Source organism: Doryrhamphus excisus, linkage group LG21 (assembly GCF_037039965.1).
Source record: "Doryrhamphus excisus strain RoL-2023G ecotype Guam linkage group LG21, RoL_Dexc_Guam_v1.1, whole genome shotgun sequence".
NCBI lineage: Eukaryota > Metazoa > Chordata > Actinopteri > Syngnathiformes > Syngnathidae > Doryrhamphus > Doryrhamphus excisus.
The window spans coordinates 2,656,667-2,674,861 of record NC_136377.1 but is presented as its reverse complement, the minus strand read 5'-3'; the positions used below and the strand labels follow the sequence as shown (position 1 = coordinate 2,674,861).

The 18,195-nt window shown below is 39.4% G+C and overlaps 1 protein-coding gene across 2 annotated transcripts; it reads left to right on the top strand.

Moving 5' to 3' along the window:
* The first annotated feature begins 1,495 nt into the window (after nt 1–1,495).
* prdm15 (PR domain containing 15) lies at nt 1,496–18,195 on the top strand. 2 transcript variants are annotated; one of them, XM_058087253.2, is made up of 24 exons: nt 1,496–1,589; nt 2,080–2,119; nt 2,191–2,284; nt 3,477–3,630; nt 4,473–4,625; nt 4,687–4,792; nt 4,850–4,906; nt 4,968–5,174; nt 6,607–6,804; nt 6,899–6,993; nt 8,075–8,162; nt 8,251–8,418; nt 10,435–10,529; nt 10,696–10,827; nt 11,327–11,470; nt 11,818–11,981; nt 12,125–12,204; nt 12,291–12,410; nt 13,872–14,003; nt 14,083–14,166; nt 14,343–14,518; nt 14,589–14,669; nt 16,180–16,404; nt 16,498–18,195. In XM_058087253.2, exons 2-24 carry the CDS (start codon nt 2,089–2,091, stop codon nt 17,041–17,043), a joined length of 3,330 nt encoding a protein of 1,109 aa, XP_057943236.2. In that variant the 5' UTR covers nt 1,496–1,589; nt 2,080–2,088; the 3' UTR covers nt 17,044–18,195. The 2 variants fall into 2 exon arrangements, with proteins under 2 accessions (XP_057943236.2, XP_078644081.1); XM_078787955.1 differs by having other exon boundaries at nt 8,251–8,424.

The following is an 18,195-nucleotide window of genomic DNA, read 5'->3' as shown; positions in this document are numbered from 1 at the left end:
ACCTCTGACACAATTAGTCCCGCTTGTTGTGTTTTGCACAAAGTCGTTTTACCCTCCGATTCCTGTATGTAACATTGCATTGTTTTTTATCGTCACGTGTCATTGAACACGTGCAAACATACATGATTGTATTGTTTTTTTGTTGTTGTCAGCGTGCAACTACTGTACCTTCTGTTTCCTCCTTTCGCAGTACTACCACGGGATGACGTAAAAAAAAAAAGTGATTGCCTTACAGTAGTTCTTCTGTACATGCTGCCCACGTGTGCTACAAAACAAGCTTTTTGGGTGGAGAACATCTGCTTTTTCCCACGACGCCACCCACGATGCCTCATCGGAACGCCGATATACGGAAAAGTCAAAAAACTCCTACAGGTATTTCAACGTTTACACTATTGTATATACTACCTGTTCGTTACAACACTCCTCCATTTTTACCGGCTCTTCTCTTCCATCACTGATGTTTATTTACAATAACAGGCTGTTAAGAATTGTGCTCAGTTTGTAGTACCGCATATTTACTACTGCAATTCATAAGTATTCAGTAAACTCAAGGGCTATTGAAGATTTTTTTTTGGTTCTTGTTGGCTTTTTTCACACTGAAATTTATTTCATTTTAAAGCAGTAACTACTAAGATTGTGGCAAAAAAATATTTTTTGTGTTTTATTTTTGATAGTGGAGCTGCACAGTGGTCGAGTGGTTAGCGTGCAGACCTCACAGCTACAAAACCGGGGTTCAATTCCAGCCTCGGCCATCTTCCTCCCACATTCCAAAAACATGCGAGGTTAATTGGGGACATATGTAAGTTTCAGGTAAATATCAGTGCCTGACTAAAAAAAAAAGGGAGATAAATTTCAAGCATAAATATTGTTTTTGGGCTGCACGGCGGTCAAGTGGTTAGCACGCAGACTTCACAGCTAGGAGACCAGGGTTCAATTCCACCCTCTGCCATCTTTATGTGGAGTTTGCATGTTCTCCCCGTGCATGCGTGTTGTTTTCTCCGAGTACTCCGGTTTCCTCCCACATTCCAAAAACATGCTAGGTTAATTGGCCACTCCAAATTGTCAAAAATGTAAGTTTCAGGTAAATACCAGCGCCTGACTAAAAAAAGGGGATACATTTCAAGCATAAATATTGTTTTTGGGCTGCACGGCGGTCGAGTGGTTAGCATGCAGACCTCACAGCTACAAAACCGGGGTTCAATTCTACCCTCGGCCATCTCTATGTGGAGTTTGTCCATTATTTATTGTAATTATTTTTTATTTATTTTTATATAGAAATTAATTATTTTAATTTATTTTTAAATAAATAAAAATAATTTCTTTTTTTAATAAATTAATTATTATTTTAAAATAAATTAAAATGTATTTTATAAAATTATTTTTTTAATTATTTATTTCGACATGACGCATGTTACTTCCCCATTTTCCTCCAACTTCGTATCGCTTGATTGCGGCAAGTCTAAATTCAAATCTGCCTACAACTCCCATAATGCACTCCGGTGTGCCTGGCTTCCGGTCCTGCGCCCTTTCTGGAGCGGATTGGAACCCGGAGTCAGGATTCGATAAATGAAGTGTCTTTCGCCGGAAAGGTAAGATATATCCCCGTAAATATAGATCAGATTCTGGCGATTTCTCACCACAGTTTAACCCAGAATATGTAGCCGCTTTGTTTGGTGGCCTCCGAGTTTTCTCCCGCCGCCTCCATTGCTGTGTGCCGAACGTCGAGGCGCTGCGACTCCGGTTTGGCTCTTAGCGTCTCCGGTCCATCCGCCATGCCGACTGTTCTTTGTTGCATTTTTGTTGGAGACCAGACGCTCAGATCGGAGTTAAAACCTGGCTACAGTTTGGGAGCCACTGAAATCCTGGATCTACTCGGACTGCACACGTTTACACGTTGACTCCGAATATGTAGCCTGCTTCATGTTGACATATTGTTACCTTTTTTGTTGGTGCATTCAAAACAACACAAATGGCCATCATGTCAATCATATCACTCGATGAAAGCTGTTATTGTATATTATATGTTTCAATATGTTTCCTCCAAGCAATCTTACAATGATCCCTTTCATCTGTTGGTAGGTTGACAGAATGGCAGCTCTGCCTCCAGAGGAGTTCATCTGTGAGTAGGGTTCCTGAAGGTGTCACATTGGTGTTTTGTGTTTGTGTGATGCCGTGATGTGTTTGACACAGGGTGTGAGGACTGTGGACAGTACCACGACTCCGAGTGCCCTGAACTTGGACCTGTGGTGACCGTCCAGGACTCTTTTGTCCTCAGCCGGGCCCGGTGAGCGTTCAACTTAAAATCTTTGGATGCGGTTTACCGGGTTTATTCGTACAGGATGTTCTCGGTCTACATTGTTGACACCAAAGTCACCTACAACATACACAGATGACATAAAGAAACAGTCATAAAAACATTCATTAAGGAATAAAAAAAAGAACTAATTCTTCACTTTTACTTTTCTTTTCCTTGATGCACGGCCATCAGAATAGTTGGGAGACACAAGGGGAAAAGTTCACAAAAAAAAGTAGACAAAACAACAAAAAAACCTTTTTCCCATAATTCATGTCATTGGAGGACAAGCAGCATAGAAAATGGTAGATGCCGTTGCAATACTGCGAGGGAGGCTGATGTCATTGCAGCGCCTAAATGATTGCATTGCTCATTTGCAATGCATTATGTAAAAATTTGAGAAGAGTTATATTGTTATACTATTATGTGCCATTATGTACATATGTGTGTGTGTGTGTGTGTGTGTGTATATATATATATATATATATATATATATACACGTATATAAGTAGGGAAAACAACAAAAAACGTTTTCCCATAATTCATGTCATTGGAGGACAAGCAGCATAGAAAATGGTAGATGGCGTTACAATGCTATGTCTGTACGCCATAGAAACCCAGAGGGAGGCTGATGTCATTGCAGCGCCTAAATGATTGCATTGCTCATTTGCAATGCATTAGCAAAAATTTGAGAAGAGTTATATTGTTATACTATTATGTACGTACGTATGTGTGTGTGTATATATATATATATATATATATATATATATATATATATATAAAGTAGGGAAAACAACAAAAAACTTTTTCCCATAATGCATGTCATTGGAGGACAAGCAGCATAGAAAATGGTAGCTGCCGTTGCAATGCTGTGTCTGTACGGCAGAAAAACCCAGAGGGAGGCTGATGTCATTGCAGCACCTAAATGAATGTATTGCTCATTTGCAATGCATCATGTAAAAATTTATATTGTTATACTATTATGTACGTATATGTGTGTGTGTGTGTGTATATATATATGATATTAGAATTTAGAATTATTAATTAGAATATTTAGAATTTATTAAAATGTAGCCATAAATTAGCCGCACCGCTGCACATCCTGCATTTACAGTACGCTGTTGTGGAGTTCCGGGTGCAAATTCCATAACAAATCCACCATGTGTCCCATGTCCTTGTTCAGGTCTTCTCTTCCAAGCAGTCTGGAGATCAGGCCAGTGACAGACCGTGGCGAGGGTGTCTTTGTTCAGCGTCAGCTAGTCAAGAGGACGCGGTTCGGGCCGTTTGAGGCTAAGCGGGTCCCCGTTTTGGAGAAGGAAGTTGCTTTCCCTTTGAAGGTGATTACACGGTTCAATGAGGGGAAACGTGAACTGAAACAAATCGATCCCCTCTCAAAGTGTCTTTCTTTAGTCTTCTTTAGTCCCATAAGAAGAAAAAAAATGAGTACAGTTTGTACAGCAGGGGTCTCAAACACGCAGCCCGCGGGCCAAATGTGGCCCGCAGGACACGAGTTTGAGCCCCCCCGCCTTGATATGAAAGTTTAATGTTAGTGCGGCCCGCGCAAGTTTGATACGGATGCTGTATGGTATCATGTACCCAGAAAAAATTATTACGTTTGATTCATGTTCATGTTAAAGGTTAAATAACTGTTAATAGTTATCCTCCCTATCTGTGCGGAAGTGGTAAGTTTTTGGCGATTTAAGTTTAAAGGAAATAACTTGGAGGCTACCGTTCAGGTCGCTAGCTCTCTAGTTTGCGAGTTAGCATGTGTCTCAAGACCCTGCAGTTGCGCAATATGTTGTAAATAAAAAGAGTATAAATGTGACTATAGTCGTGTTTTGTCATGTCTACAGGGCTCTAATAATGCTTTGTTCATTTTAATCTGAAAAAAATCATTTGTCTACCCACCAACTATATGTGGTTTCTTAAGTTTTTATTATTTGCTGTTTTATTATTATTATTATATTTATTTATTACTGATTGATTGATTTTCTTTATTCTTGATTTATTTATTTTTCATCTTATTTTGTGTAGAAAAATAAAAAGTAAGATATTTGAGAACAGTGGAATGTTTTATCAGAGTTTTTATTGTAGAAAATTGGAACCAAAGCAAGGTTTTAAAAAAAAAAAAAAAAAGTTTTTCATTAATACTTTTATTTGCCCCCCCCCCGATGAACAGATCTTCCAAAAGGATGGCGTGGTGGTGTGTTTGGACTCCAGTAGCGAAGATGACTGCAACTGGATGATGCTGGTGCGACCTGCCACGGATCACCATCACCAGAATCTGACCGCGTACCAGCAGGATGATGAGGTGTTCTTCAACACCTCCCAGGTGAGTGTGTATGCACTTATCCCAGAAGGTGTGGTGTTCAAATAATCCGTTTGTCGATTAGGACGTGCTCCCGGGAACGGAGCTGAGGGTCTGGTACGGAGCTTTCTATGCAAAAAAGATGGAGAAGCCCATGCTTCGATCCCCGGTTCAACCACAGCCACCTCCAGGTAGATAATATCATCATATGTGTGTGTTCGTCAATGTCACATCTTCTTCCATAACAGAAGCCTCCGAGAAAACTCTTGCCGTTATGCCCCCTGTGGTGAAAGACAACAATGCAGGTAAGACGATTTATGGGATTCAGCTTTCATCCTAAATAATCTTGGTATGTTCTGATCACAGGTCACATGACAAGTGCTGTCAACAAGATGCCGACCACGACAGAGCTTCCGGAAGACTCGCTGACATCACAAGAGGAGAGCACGGTCGGGCAAAGCGAGGATGTTCGCGCCCCCGCTGCTTCGCCTCCTGTGAAGAGGGGGCCCACACGTGGAAGAAAAGCTCCGGGCCGCAGACCTCGAGCTGTCATTGGAACAAGCAGAAGTAAAGGTGAGAAAAAAAATCACAATTTCTAACAGTAAAACTTCCATCATTTTTTTTCATTTTTACCAGTGGCTAATAGTTTAAAAATAAAGAATTCATTTCAAGAAATGCTGCAAATGTTTGACAGACAATATGAACGGCCTGCTAGGAAATATGTGTCATAAAAAACGGCAATTCCACAACTTTACAGAGTGAACAATGATTGTGCAAAATATTTCCTTTACTATATCATGATATGGTATCATAATTTTTGGACTATTAATATTCATATATTTTGTGGCCGTATTCAACCACAAAACAGTAATTCCTTAATTTTCTACTGCTCATCCTCAAACAACCATTCACACTCACGTTCATACCTATGGACAATTTGGAGTCGCCAATTAACCAGTTGCTAATAGTCTAAAAATAAATAATTCATTTCAAGAAATGCTGCAAATGTTTGGCAGACAGTATGAATAACGAACAATGATATAATATATAATAAAAAGCAATATTTCCTTTACTATATCATGATATGGTATCATAATTTTTGGACTATTAATATTAATATATTTTGTGGCCGTATTCAACCACAAAACAGGAATTAATTAATTGATTCATTTTCTACCGCTTAACCTCACAAAGGTGGCGGGGGTGCTGGAGCCTATCCCAGCTGTATTGGGGCGAGAGGTGGGGTACACCTTGCTCTGGTCGCCAGCCAATCACAGGGTACATATAGACAAACAACCATTCACACTCACATTCATACCTATGGACAATTTGGAGTCGCCAATTAACCAGTGGCTAATAGTCTAAAAATAAAGAATTCATTTCAAGAAATGCTGCAAATGTTTGGCAGACAGTATGAATGGCCTGCAAGAAAATACGTGTCACAAACGGCAATTCCACAACTTCACAGAGTGCAATATTTCCTTTACTATATCATGATATGGTATCATAATTTTGGGACTATTAATATTAATATATTTTGTGGCCGTATTCAACCACAAAACAGTAATTCATTCATTTTCTACTGCTTATCCTCACGAGGGTCATGGAGTGGTGCTGGAGCCTATCCCAGCTGTCTTGGGGCGAGATGCGGGGTACACCCTGCACTGGTGGCCAGCCAATCACAGGGCACATATAGACAAACAACCATTCACACTCACATTCATACCTATGGACAATTTGGAGTCGCCAATTAACCTAGCATGTTTTTGGAATGTGGGAGGAAACCGGAGTAAACGGAGAAAACCCACGCATGCACAGGGAGAACATGCAAACTCCACACAGACATGGCCGAGGGTGGATTTGAACTCGGGTCTCCTAGCTGAGAGGTCTGCACGCAAACCACTCGACCACCGTGCAGCCTCAAAACAGCAATAATTCATCAATGTATGGTGGTGATGAATATCGGTACAGTACGTCACGGTGTTGTATTTTGGGATGTTCACAGATGTGAAGCAACCCGCCAAGAACGCAGAGTCGGTTCCTTCAGAGGCGGCAAAGAGAAGCCACCAACTCGGGGCTTCAGACGTCGGGGCCGTGCCCAAGAGACACCAAGGCCGAGAGCACAAGAAGGTGTACCGCTGCTCCCTCTGCAACAAGGTCTTCCAGAACAGCAGCAACCTGAACAGACACATTCGATCACACGGTACGAGGAGAAACTTAATAATATGACTTTGGAGTGGGCTGTTTTTGCACACTTTTTGGTGCTTGAATACCTTCTACTTGTTTCATCCCTGCAGGAGATAAACTGTTTAAGTGTGACGAATGTGACAAGTTGTTCAGCCGCAAGGAGAGTCTGAAGCAGCACATCTCCTACAAGCACAGCAAGAATGAGGTGGGTAATGATGCAGCGTTAACACAATGGATGCTTAGCTAAAAAAAAAATTACAAAAATACAAAATTACAAAAATTATGCAGCATTAACACAAAAAAATTAAAAATAAATTTAAAAAAATTAAAAAAAAATATATATATATATATTTAAAAAAAAAACTAAACCATATTAGGAAAGCAGGAAGTGAACAAATGTAACAAATGTGTGATGCATTCAATTGTAATCTGAAGCATGTTCACGGTGGGTAATGATGCAGCGTTAACACAATGGATGCTGAGCTTAAAAATTTAAAAAATGTAAAAACAAATTAAAAAAATAAAACATTTTTATAAAAAATTAAAACAAATAAAATAAAAAAATATATTTAAAAAATAACTTAGACTATATTAGGAAAGCAGGAAGTGAACAAATGTAACAGTTACTGATTGTAAAAGTACTAGATGGAGGGGTAGGATTTAATAAGCTTTGCTTCTTCCTACTCCTTTTGGACATGAACTGTGAACTGATTATGTGATGCATTCAATTGTAATCTGATGCATGTTCACGGTGGGTAATGATGCAGCGTTAACACAATGGATGCTTAGCTTAAAAATTCAAAAAATAAAAAAATTAAAAAAATAAAATAAAAAATATATTTAAAAAAAACTAAACTATATTAGGAAAGCAGGAAGTGAACAAATGTAACAGTTACTGATTGTAAAAGTACACGGTGGGGTAATGATGCAGCCTTAACACAATGGATGCTTAGCTTGAAAAAAAAAGAAAAAATTAAAAACAAATTTAAAAAATAAAACATTTTTTTAAAAATAAAACATTAAAATAAAAAAATATTAAAAAAATAACTTGAACTATATTAGGAAAGCAGGAAGTGAACAAATGTAACAGTTACTGATTGTAAAAGTACCAGACGGAGGGGTAGGATTTAATAAGCTTTGCTTCTTCCTACTCCTTTTGGACATGTGGAACTGTGAACTGATTATGTGATGCATTCAATTGTAATCTGATGCATGTTCAAATGAAATTCAACCATTACCATAGCTTCTCTAATGTGTTTGTTGGGTCTTTTTTTTTCACTTCGCAGCCTGACTTGGAATACAAATATAAATGCAACACATGTGACAAATCCTTCCGCCTGGAAAATGCCTTAAAATTCCACAACTGCAGGACAGGTGAGATACCCTGCACACCAAGATTCCTCATTAGAGTCCATGAACTTTTATCATCATCATTTTCCTCTCTCTCTCTCTCTCTTTCCAGATGATAAGACGTTCCAGTGCGACATCTGCTCCCGCTTCTTCTCGACCAACAGCAACCTCTCCAAGCACAAGAAGAAGCATGGCGAAAAGCTCTACTCCTGTGAGATCTGCAACAAGATGTTCTACCGCAAAGACGTCATGCAGGAGCACCACAGGAGACACAGCGTCGGTGAGAGTTGAGTTGTTGTTCATCATTCATGTTATATAACCTCAACGGGTACCTTTTTATATAATTGGCGGTGGGTGACTTTCCACACCCGCAGCTGACCAATCACAGTGAAGAATTTAAGAGCCTGTTTACCTGGGAAATTCCTGTTCTTGTCTGGGTAGAAGGTGCCATGTTTTATTGCATTTTTCATCTACTGCTACTTATTTAAATAAGATAAGTAAGGTAAGTGGTAGAAGATGGATGGGCAAATTTTGCCCCCTGCTGGTGAAAAATAATTTTCCATGACATGAAACATTCCACAGGGGGGGGACATGACTCGGGTGTCGTGTTGCTGGTTCGATCCTCAGTCCTTCAACAATCACGCCCTGTTTTTACGGTCCATTATTCCAAATTCCGTGAAAATTAATCCTACATTAGCATTATTCTGCTTATTCTGTGCATGGTGGCATGGTACAGTCACCCAACTTGATGGTTGCTGGTTCTATCTTCAGTCCTTTTTTATACTTTTCAACAATGACGCTCTGTTTTTACGGTCCATCATTCCATATTCGGTTGAAATTAATTCTACATATTATTCTGCGCACAGTGACGTGGTACAGTCACCCAACTTGATGGTTGCTGGTTCTATCTTCAGTCCTTGTTTATACTTTTCAACAATCACGCTCCGTTTTTACGGTCCACTATTCCAAATTCCGTGAAAATTAATTCTACATTATCATTATTCCGCTTATTCTGTGCACGGTGGCATGGTACAGTCCACCCTTTGATGGTGACTTGATGGTTGCTGGTTCGATCCTCAGTCCTTGTTTATATTTTTCAACAATCACGATCTGTTTTTTACACTCCATCATTCCAAATTCGGTGGAAATTAATTCTACATATTATTCTGCGCAGACTGGCATGGTACAGTCTCCCTTTGATGGTTGCTGGTTCGATCTTCAGTCCTTGTGTTTATATTTTTCAACAATCACGCGTCTTTTTTACGGTCCATTATTCCAAATACTGTGAAAATTAATTCTACATTAACATTATTCTGCTTATTCTGTGCACGGTGGCATGGTACAGTCACCCTTTGATGGTTGCTGGTTTGATCCTCAGTCCTTGTGTTTATATTTTTTAACAGTCATGCTCCGTTGTTTACGGTCCATCATTCCAAATTCGGTGGAAATCAACTCTACATATTATTCTGCTTATTCTGTGCACAGTGGCATGGTACAGTCCACCCTTTGATGGTGACTTGATGGTTGCTGGGTCGATCCTCAGTCTTTGTGTGTTTATATTTGTTAACAATCACCCTCCATTTTTACAGTCCATCATTCAAAATTTGGTGGAAATTAATTCTAGATTTTATTCTGCGCACAGTGGGCGTGGTACAGTCACCCAACTTGATGGTTGCTGGTTCGATCTTCAGTCCTTGTTTATATTTTTCAACATTCACTCTCCGTTTTTACGGTCCATCATTCCAAATTCGGTGGAAATTATTTCTAGATTTTATTCTGCACACAGCGGCGTGGTACAGTCACCCAACTTGATGGTTGCTGGTTCGATCTTCCGTCCTTGTTTATATTTTTCAACAATCACGCTCCGTTTTTACAGTCCATCATTCCAAACATGCTGGAAATTAATTGTATGTACATATTATTCTGCGCACAGTGGCGTGGTACAGTCACCCAACTTGATGGTTGCTGGTTCGATCCTCAGTCATGGTGTTTCTATTTTTCAACAGTGACGCTCCGATTTTACAGTCCATCATTCCAAATTCGGTAGAAATGTATTCTACATATTTATTCTGTGCACAGTGGCGTGGTACAGTCACTCAACTTGATGGTTGCTGGTTCTATCTAATTAAAGGACTTCATTTAGTCTGGTTATGTTTAGTTGTAGCATCATCTGTAATGATGATCGTCATTTTTATGTATATTTAGCTTTGTGTAAAGGTGCTGGAAAACTATGAAATTGTTCTCGAACTTGCTTAAATTACGTAACACGTAACACGTAACAATTACATTTGAACAGGACCGAAGAACATGAAGAGAGAGGAGTTGGAGGCCAACGGAGAGGAAGCTACCAAGTACCGGAAAGAACCATCCCCATGCCCGATCTGTGGCAAGGTGAGTTCCCCACAGGAGGCATTCCCACACTTTTTGGGGCCACGGACCCCTTAACGGGAGAGAATATTTTCCAAGGACTTCCCTTATATTCTTCATGCCTCGTTGCGAGGCAAATACTAGCACAGGTTCTTGGAGATATGACCAGGATTCTTGTATATGTGAACAGGTGTTCTCCTGCCGAAGTAATATGAACAAACACCTGCTGACCCACGGCGATAAGAAGTACACCTGCGAGATATGCGGACGCAAGTTCTTCCGCGTGGACGTGCTTCGAGATCACATCCATGTTCACTTCAAGGTGAGATCAGGAGAAGGTTGAGTGTGCTTTCATTTTAGCGTCCAATCAGAAAGAGACGGCAGATTTGTCACGGGTTGCAAAAACGCTAAGTTGGCAACATCGATTCCCTCTTCGCTCCGTCCTCCCGGCACGTCAGGTGTATTAGGAAGCAGGTTCACGATGCCATCCGGTGTACGTAGTTTGGATCTAATAGTCTCATGAGCTCTGGGTTGTTCATAAGGGCCATACATGTAGATATGCTAATAAGTTGGATACTGTATATTTCTAGAAAAAACTGCATTTCTGCTTTGTGATATGTGAAAAATGAAAAGTGAAAGTGAAACAATATTAGTATTAGTATGAATTTTGGTCTTTGTGCTCTTATTTTGCCCCAATTTAGCCATTTTTATGCTTGAAAATGCTCAATTTAGACCAAGAATAAGTGCTATTTACTTTAAAAAAAAATAATAAAAGGACGTATTTAATCACAAATGAGCGATTAATTATTTTTTTTTTGCAGGATATCGCCTTAATGGATGAGCAGAAGAGGGAGGACTTCATCAAGCGAATCGGCATTTCGGTCGGCGACAGCGATGAAAAAGATGACGATGACGAAGAGGAAGACAACCCCGAGCACCATAAGTACAACTGCAAGAAATGTCAGGTCAGAGCTAATAATAAAAAAAAATAATAAAATAATAAAAATGTTAAAACATAATAAAAATAATATTACAAATTTTACAAAATAATAAAAATAATAAAGAAATATATAAAATAATAATAAAAAATAAAATACAAAATAATAATTAAAAAATAATAAAAATAATTATAATAAAAATATAAAATAATAATAAAAATAAAATACATAATAATAATAATTTAAAATAATAACTATAATAAAAAACTAATAAAAAATTAATCAAAATAAAAAAATAATAATAATAGCAGCGCTATTCGTGAAGTTTGGATTCCACATTGATACAAATGTGTCCTCTATCCGTTTCTCGACAGATGTCGTTTGCGAAGGGCCGGGAATACCTGAAGCACATCATGGAGCAACACAAAGAGCGAGGCTACGGCTGCGGGATCTGCAATCGCCGATTCGCGCTGAAGGCCACGTACAACGCCCACCTGGTCATCCATAGAGAGCAGCTGCCTGACCCTGCAGTGCAGAAGTAAGACACAGGAAGACACGGTATTGAACGCCACAGCGGGTGTTTTCCCGCTTCACTTCTGGCTGTCCTACATTCGACATCGACCGCGGTGCCTTGGGTAGCGGGGTTTCCCCGTTTTCATCATCTCATCATCGCTCCCATAGGTATATCCATCCCTGTGAAATTTGCGGCAGGATCTTCAATAGCATCGGTAACTTGGAGCGCCACAAGATCATCCACACTGGTGAGATCATACTAATGTTTTTATGGTGCCTGTATTTAAAAACACATCACCCGAATGCGCGTCAAGAGGTGTCGTGCATGACGCAGGGGTGAAGAGCCATAGCTGCGATAAGTGCGGGAAATCATTTGCGAGGAAGGACATGCTGAAGGAGCACCTGAGGGTCCACGACGACATCCGAGACTTCCTGTGCGCCGAGTGTGGCAAAGGTCAGCCTCACTTTTTTGAACTAAATACCTTAAATTCTGGACTGGAACTTGAATACTTGAAGTATAAGTAGAATAAGAAACGTTGGGATATTTACACAGAAATACACGCTATAAACCTTGCAATCATTCATTCATTCATTTTCTACCACTTAACCTCACAAGGGTCGCGGAGCCTATCCCAGCTGTCTTTGGGCGAGAGGCCCAATCACAGGGCACATATAGACAAACAACCATTCACACTCACATTCATACCTATGGACAATTTGGAGTCGCTAATTAACCTAGCATGTTTTTGGAATGTGGGAGGAAACCGGAGTACCCGGAGAAAACCCACGCATGCACGGGGAGAACATACAAACTCCACACAGAGATGGCCGAGGGTGGAATTGAACCCTGGTCTCCTCGCTGTGAGGTCTGCGCGCTAACCACTCGACCGCCGTGCAGCCAGCTTGAAATTCTTTTTTAAACATTTAAAAAAAAAATAAAAAATTTTGTCAAGTCCAGCCATTGGGGCAGATATTATTGTTGATCTAAATGCTCTTACATGCTAAACAGATTAGCTCTGTGTCAGGAAAGGTGTAAGCTACAACTTCCCTGTACCATGAAATTTTTATTTGCCGTTATTTGATGTTTTTGTTATGTGTTTTTTTTTTTTGTAAACCTTGCAATCCCACCCGCACTCGGTGTTCCCAGCGTCACTACTAAGCCTCAATAACGCTGGATCAAACTTACTTCCGATTTTTCAGATCAAAACACTTCACTACTTCCTGAATCTGCACTCTAAGCATCATGGGAACTGTATTTTACAGTAGTAGCTTATAGTCAGAAATTTACAGTAATTATATAATAATTCATTCATTCATTCATTTTCTACCGCTTATCCTCACAAGGGTCGCGGGGGTGCTGGAGCCTATCCCAGCTGTCTTTGGGCAAGAGGCGGGGTACACTTTGGACTGGTGGCCAGCCAATCACAGGGCACATATAGACAAACAACCATTCACACTCACATTCATACCTATGGACAATTTGGAGTCGCCAATTAACCAGTGGCTAATAGTCTAAAAATAAAGAATTAATTTCAAGAAATGCTGCAAATGTTTGACAGACAGTATGAATGGCCTGCAAGAAAATACGTGTCACAAACGGCAATTCCAGAACTTCACAGAGCGAACGATGATACTGCAATATTTCCTTTACTATATCATGATATGGTATCATAATTTTTGGATTATTAATATTAATATAATTTGTGTCCGTATTCAACCACAAAACAGTAATTCATTCATTCATTTTCTACCGCTTATCCTCACAAGGGTCGCGGGGGTGCTGGAGCCTACCCCAGCTGTCTTCGGGCGAGTGGCGGGGTACACCCTGGTCTGGTCGCCAGCCAATCACAGGGCTTATATAGTAATAATAATAATTATTATATAATAGCTGATATCACTGGTGTTCCCTGTGCAGGCATGAAGACCAAGCATGCTCTTCGGCACCACATGAAGCTACACAAGGGCATCAAAGAGTATGAATGCAAGGAGTGCAACCGCAAGTTTGCCCAGAAGGTCAACATGCTCAAACACTACAAAAGGCACACGGGTGAGTCAATGTTTCACCATGACCTTGAGTTCAAACGTGCGATTTTTTTATTGCATGGCATCACTGACTACGCCTGCAGGTATAAAGGACTTCATGTGCGAGCTGTGCGGGAAGACGTTCAGCGAAAGAACCACTCTGGAGACACACAAGCTCATCCATACAGGCAAGCTATTACGTCACATCGACCCTGAACGTGCACCACAGAAAATCCGGTACATGAAGACCATGTTGCTAGACCAGGGGTGTCCAACATGCGGCCATTTGTTGCCTGTGGATTGTCGCCTTTGGAGAAAAAGCCAAAAATTCACCAGTTGTTCTCTTTGCTTTCTTTGACCTCAGTGGGGAAGACGTGGACGTGTGCAACCTGTGATAAGAAGTACCTGACCGAGTACATGCTGCAGAAGCACGTGCACCTGACCCACGAGAAGGTGGAGGCCCAGTCGTGTGTGCTGTGCGGCACCAAGGTATCCACGCGGGCCTCCATGAACCGACACCTGCGACGCAAACACGCCGACGTAAGCGGTATTTAACTTCACCACACAATGAGAGACGCGTGGATTCCAACTTTTGCTTTTGTGTCTCAAGGTGGTGCCTGTGAGAATCGATGAGTTCGATGAGCTTCAGGAATGCCAGACGATCAACGACTCATCGATCAGCATCGTGCAGGTCAGCTGGAGCTTTGGCAGTGCCGTTGTTTATGTTCTTATTGTGCACCAAATATGGTAATGGTTGAATTTCATTTGAACATGCATCAGATTACAATTGAATGCATCACATAATCAGTTCACAGTTCCACATGTCCAAAAGGAGTAGGAAGAAGCAAAGCTTATTAAATCCTACCCCTCCATCTGGTACTTTTACAATCACTAACTGTTACATTTGTTCACTTCCTGCTTTCCTAATAGAATGTAAGATTTTTTTTTTAGTTTTTAAAATTTATTTTATTTTATTATTGTATTTATTTATTTCTTTTTTTGTCACGTACCGAAATACGAGGTTATATGACCATCCAATGACATAATGGGTACCATAGTAACTGTCAATATAGTGATATTATAGTATAGTGTTATTATTATTATTTTTTAATGTTTTTAAATAAAAAAAAATATTTTTTGGTTAATTTTTTTCATTAAATTTTTTAATTTATTATTTATTTATGTATTTAGTTTTTGTCATGTATGATATGAGCATCCAATGACATAATGGGTACCATAGTAACTGTCAATATAGTGATATTATAGTATAGTATAGTGTTATTATTATTATTTTTTTTAATGTTATTAATTAAAAAAATATTTTTTTGTTAAAAAAAAATTTAATTACATTTTTTAATTTATTATTTATTTATGTATTTATTTTTTGTTGCGTATGATATGAGCATCCAATGACATAATGGGTACCATAGTAACTGTCAATATAGTGATATTATAGTATAGTATAGTGTTATTATTATTTTTTAATGTTTTTAAATAAAAAAAAATATTTTTTGGTCAATTTTTTTAATTAAATTTTTTAATTTATTATTTATTTATGTATTTAGTTTTTGTCATGTATGATATGAGCATCCAATGACATAGTGGGTACCATAGTAACTGTCAATATAGTGATATTATAGTATAGTATAGTGTTATTATTATTGTAATTTTTTAATGTTTTTAAATAAAAAAAATATTTTTTTGTTAAAAAAAATTGTAATTACATTTTTTAATTTATTATTTATTTATGTATTTTTTGTCGCGTATGATATGACCATCCAATGACATAATGGGTACCATAGTAACTGTCAATATAGTGATATTATAGTATAGTATAGTATTATTATTATTTTTTTGAGAGCTTTGTTGTTATTTCACACCCGGACTTGTTGGGGCCCGGAAGAAACATGTTTGGCAACAAATGTAAACAATGTTTACATTTAATTTACACAGATATTTATGTAGATTTATCTTCCAAATTAGCAAGAGTACTCGATTTTTCTCCTCTGAGCTACTTTGATACCCCAAAATTCCCTCTAATTCTCTAAAATTGGCTGCACATGTTTTGCGGCTCTAGTCTATTTTCCTTCAGTTAGCAAGGAGGTAAAATGGCTCTTTTGATAGGAAAGGTTGCCGACCCCTGGTTTAGTGAATCTGCCAAATTTTAACCCTTTCCGACATAACTTCGTCCTCCCTTGCAGCCAACCCTGACGCTGGAAAAAGACGGCACCTCGGAGGAAAGGCCCAGCCGCTCCGCCCGCCTGGCTAAGAAGAAGCTAAGAGTTGTGAGCGAGCCAGAAGAACTCTCCGGATCAGATGATTACGTCGACTTCGCCGAGTCCAGACACGAGCCTTTGCCGGAATTCAACACGGTCATCATTGGCGAGGAGATGGAGACCAGCTCTGCGGTGCAGAGCATCCAGCAGGTATCGATTCTTTCCTCGTGTAACCTTCGAGGAAATACGTTAATATGAACATCAGTCAGGTGTGTTTAAGGGCTTGTCTTGCTGCCATTTTAGGTGGTGGTCCTCGCCGACCCCAACGCGGCGCCGTCCGCCTCCTCCCCTCACGGCTCAGTGGGGCTGAGCAACATCACGGTCACGCCCATCACCAGCCCGCCGCCCGCCCAGTTCACCAGCCTGCAGCCCGTCGCCGTCGGCCAGCTGACGGCTGGCGACAGACCAATCTCGCTTGACAACTCCATCCTCACCGTCACCTTCGACACGGTCAGCGGCTCGGCTTTGCTCCACAACAGACCCGCCGACCTCATCACGGAAACGGCGACCCCCGGAAACACCGGAGCCCCGTCGGCTCAGTCCGTCGCGCACTTCATCAACCTCACCACTCTTGTCAACCCCATGAGCCACCAACTGGAGGCCCCGACTTTAGCCTGGAGGTCCGTGTCGGCGGCAGAGAGCGGCCAGGTCACCCCCGTCGTCGAGGGGGTCCAGGGAGACATCCACGAGTCCCAGAGTCACGGTACCGAGGTAGGTCGCCCCGGTCAGAGCCAACCACCCACACCGCAGCCGCAGAACGGCGCAGCACAGCAGATGTTCAGCTACTGATGAGGAGCGGAGGTGCCGGCCACCTCGCTACGTTCCATAGAAATACTGTACATTTTATAAAAGTACTTCATTTTCACCCAGATGCCTATACAGCGCCTTTTATCCCCTTGTAGTTTTACGAGTAACCTGTACAGTATGTATACACACACGCAGTAATCAATCACAGTTAGGCCGCCCCCCCCGGTACGAAAGTTTCGATGAAGTTCTTTCACTCAAAAGACGAACATTCTTAACCTTTTTTAACGAGTAAATGTATACTGTACATACAGTTACGTACACACATGCGTACTTATACAGTAATCCCTCGCCACGTCGCTCGCTTGGCGTTTCACGGCTTCACTCTGTCGTGTTTTTTTTTTTACAAATATATGAATAATTCATGCTGTTTTGTGATTGAATATGGCCTATTATTAGTTGAAAAATATGAAATATTTCAGTACATTTTAAATGTTTTTACCTAAATTAAAACATACTTCGGTACGGGGTACATTATTAAAAAATAAATAAATAAATACATTAAAAAAAACTAAAATACTAAAATAATAAAATAAAATAAAATGGAATAAAATGAAATTGAATAACATTTTATTGAATAAAATTAAATATTTTTTTAAATTATGTTAGAAAGGCAGGAAGTGAACAAAAAATAATAATAAGTAAAAAACATTAAAAAAAAACACGTAAACTATATAAAGAAATATTACCTAAATTAAAACATACTTCTGTACGAGGTACATTATTAAAAAAAAAATACATAAAAATAAAAACTAAAATACTAAAATAATAGAATAAAATAGAATTGAATTGAATTGAATTGAATTGAATTAAATTTAATTGAATAATATTTAATTAAATAAAATTGAATTGAATTAAATTTAATAAAATTAAATTTATTTTTTTCAAATTATATGAGAAAGGCAGGAAGTGAACAAAAAATGATAATAAAAATAACAATTAAAAAAAACACGTAAACTATATTAAGAAAGCAGGAAGTGAACAAATGTAACAGTTACTGATTGTAAAAGTACCAGATGGAGGGGTAGGATTTAATAAGCTTTGCTTCTTCCTACTCCTTTTGGACATGTGGAACTGTGAACTGATTGTGATGCATTCAATTGTAATCTGATGCATGTTCAAATGAAATTATACCAT

What these genes read in the sequence shown, in the direction of transcription:
- prdm15 (XM_078787955.1), top strand. Translation starts at nt 2,089, where the DNA reads ATGGCAGCTCTGCCTCCAGAGGAGTTCATCT. An exon ending in CAGACACATTCGATCACACG is followed by an intron (nt 6,805 to 6,898) that starts GTACGAGGAGAA and finishes TCATCCCTGCAG; the next exon opens with GAGATAAACTGTTTAAGTGT. An exon ending in CGGTGCAGAGCATCCAGCAG is followed by an intron (nt 16,405 to 16,497) that starts GTATCGATTCTT and finishes CTGCCATTTTAG; the next exon opens with GTGGTGGTCCTCGCCGACCC.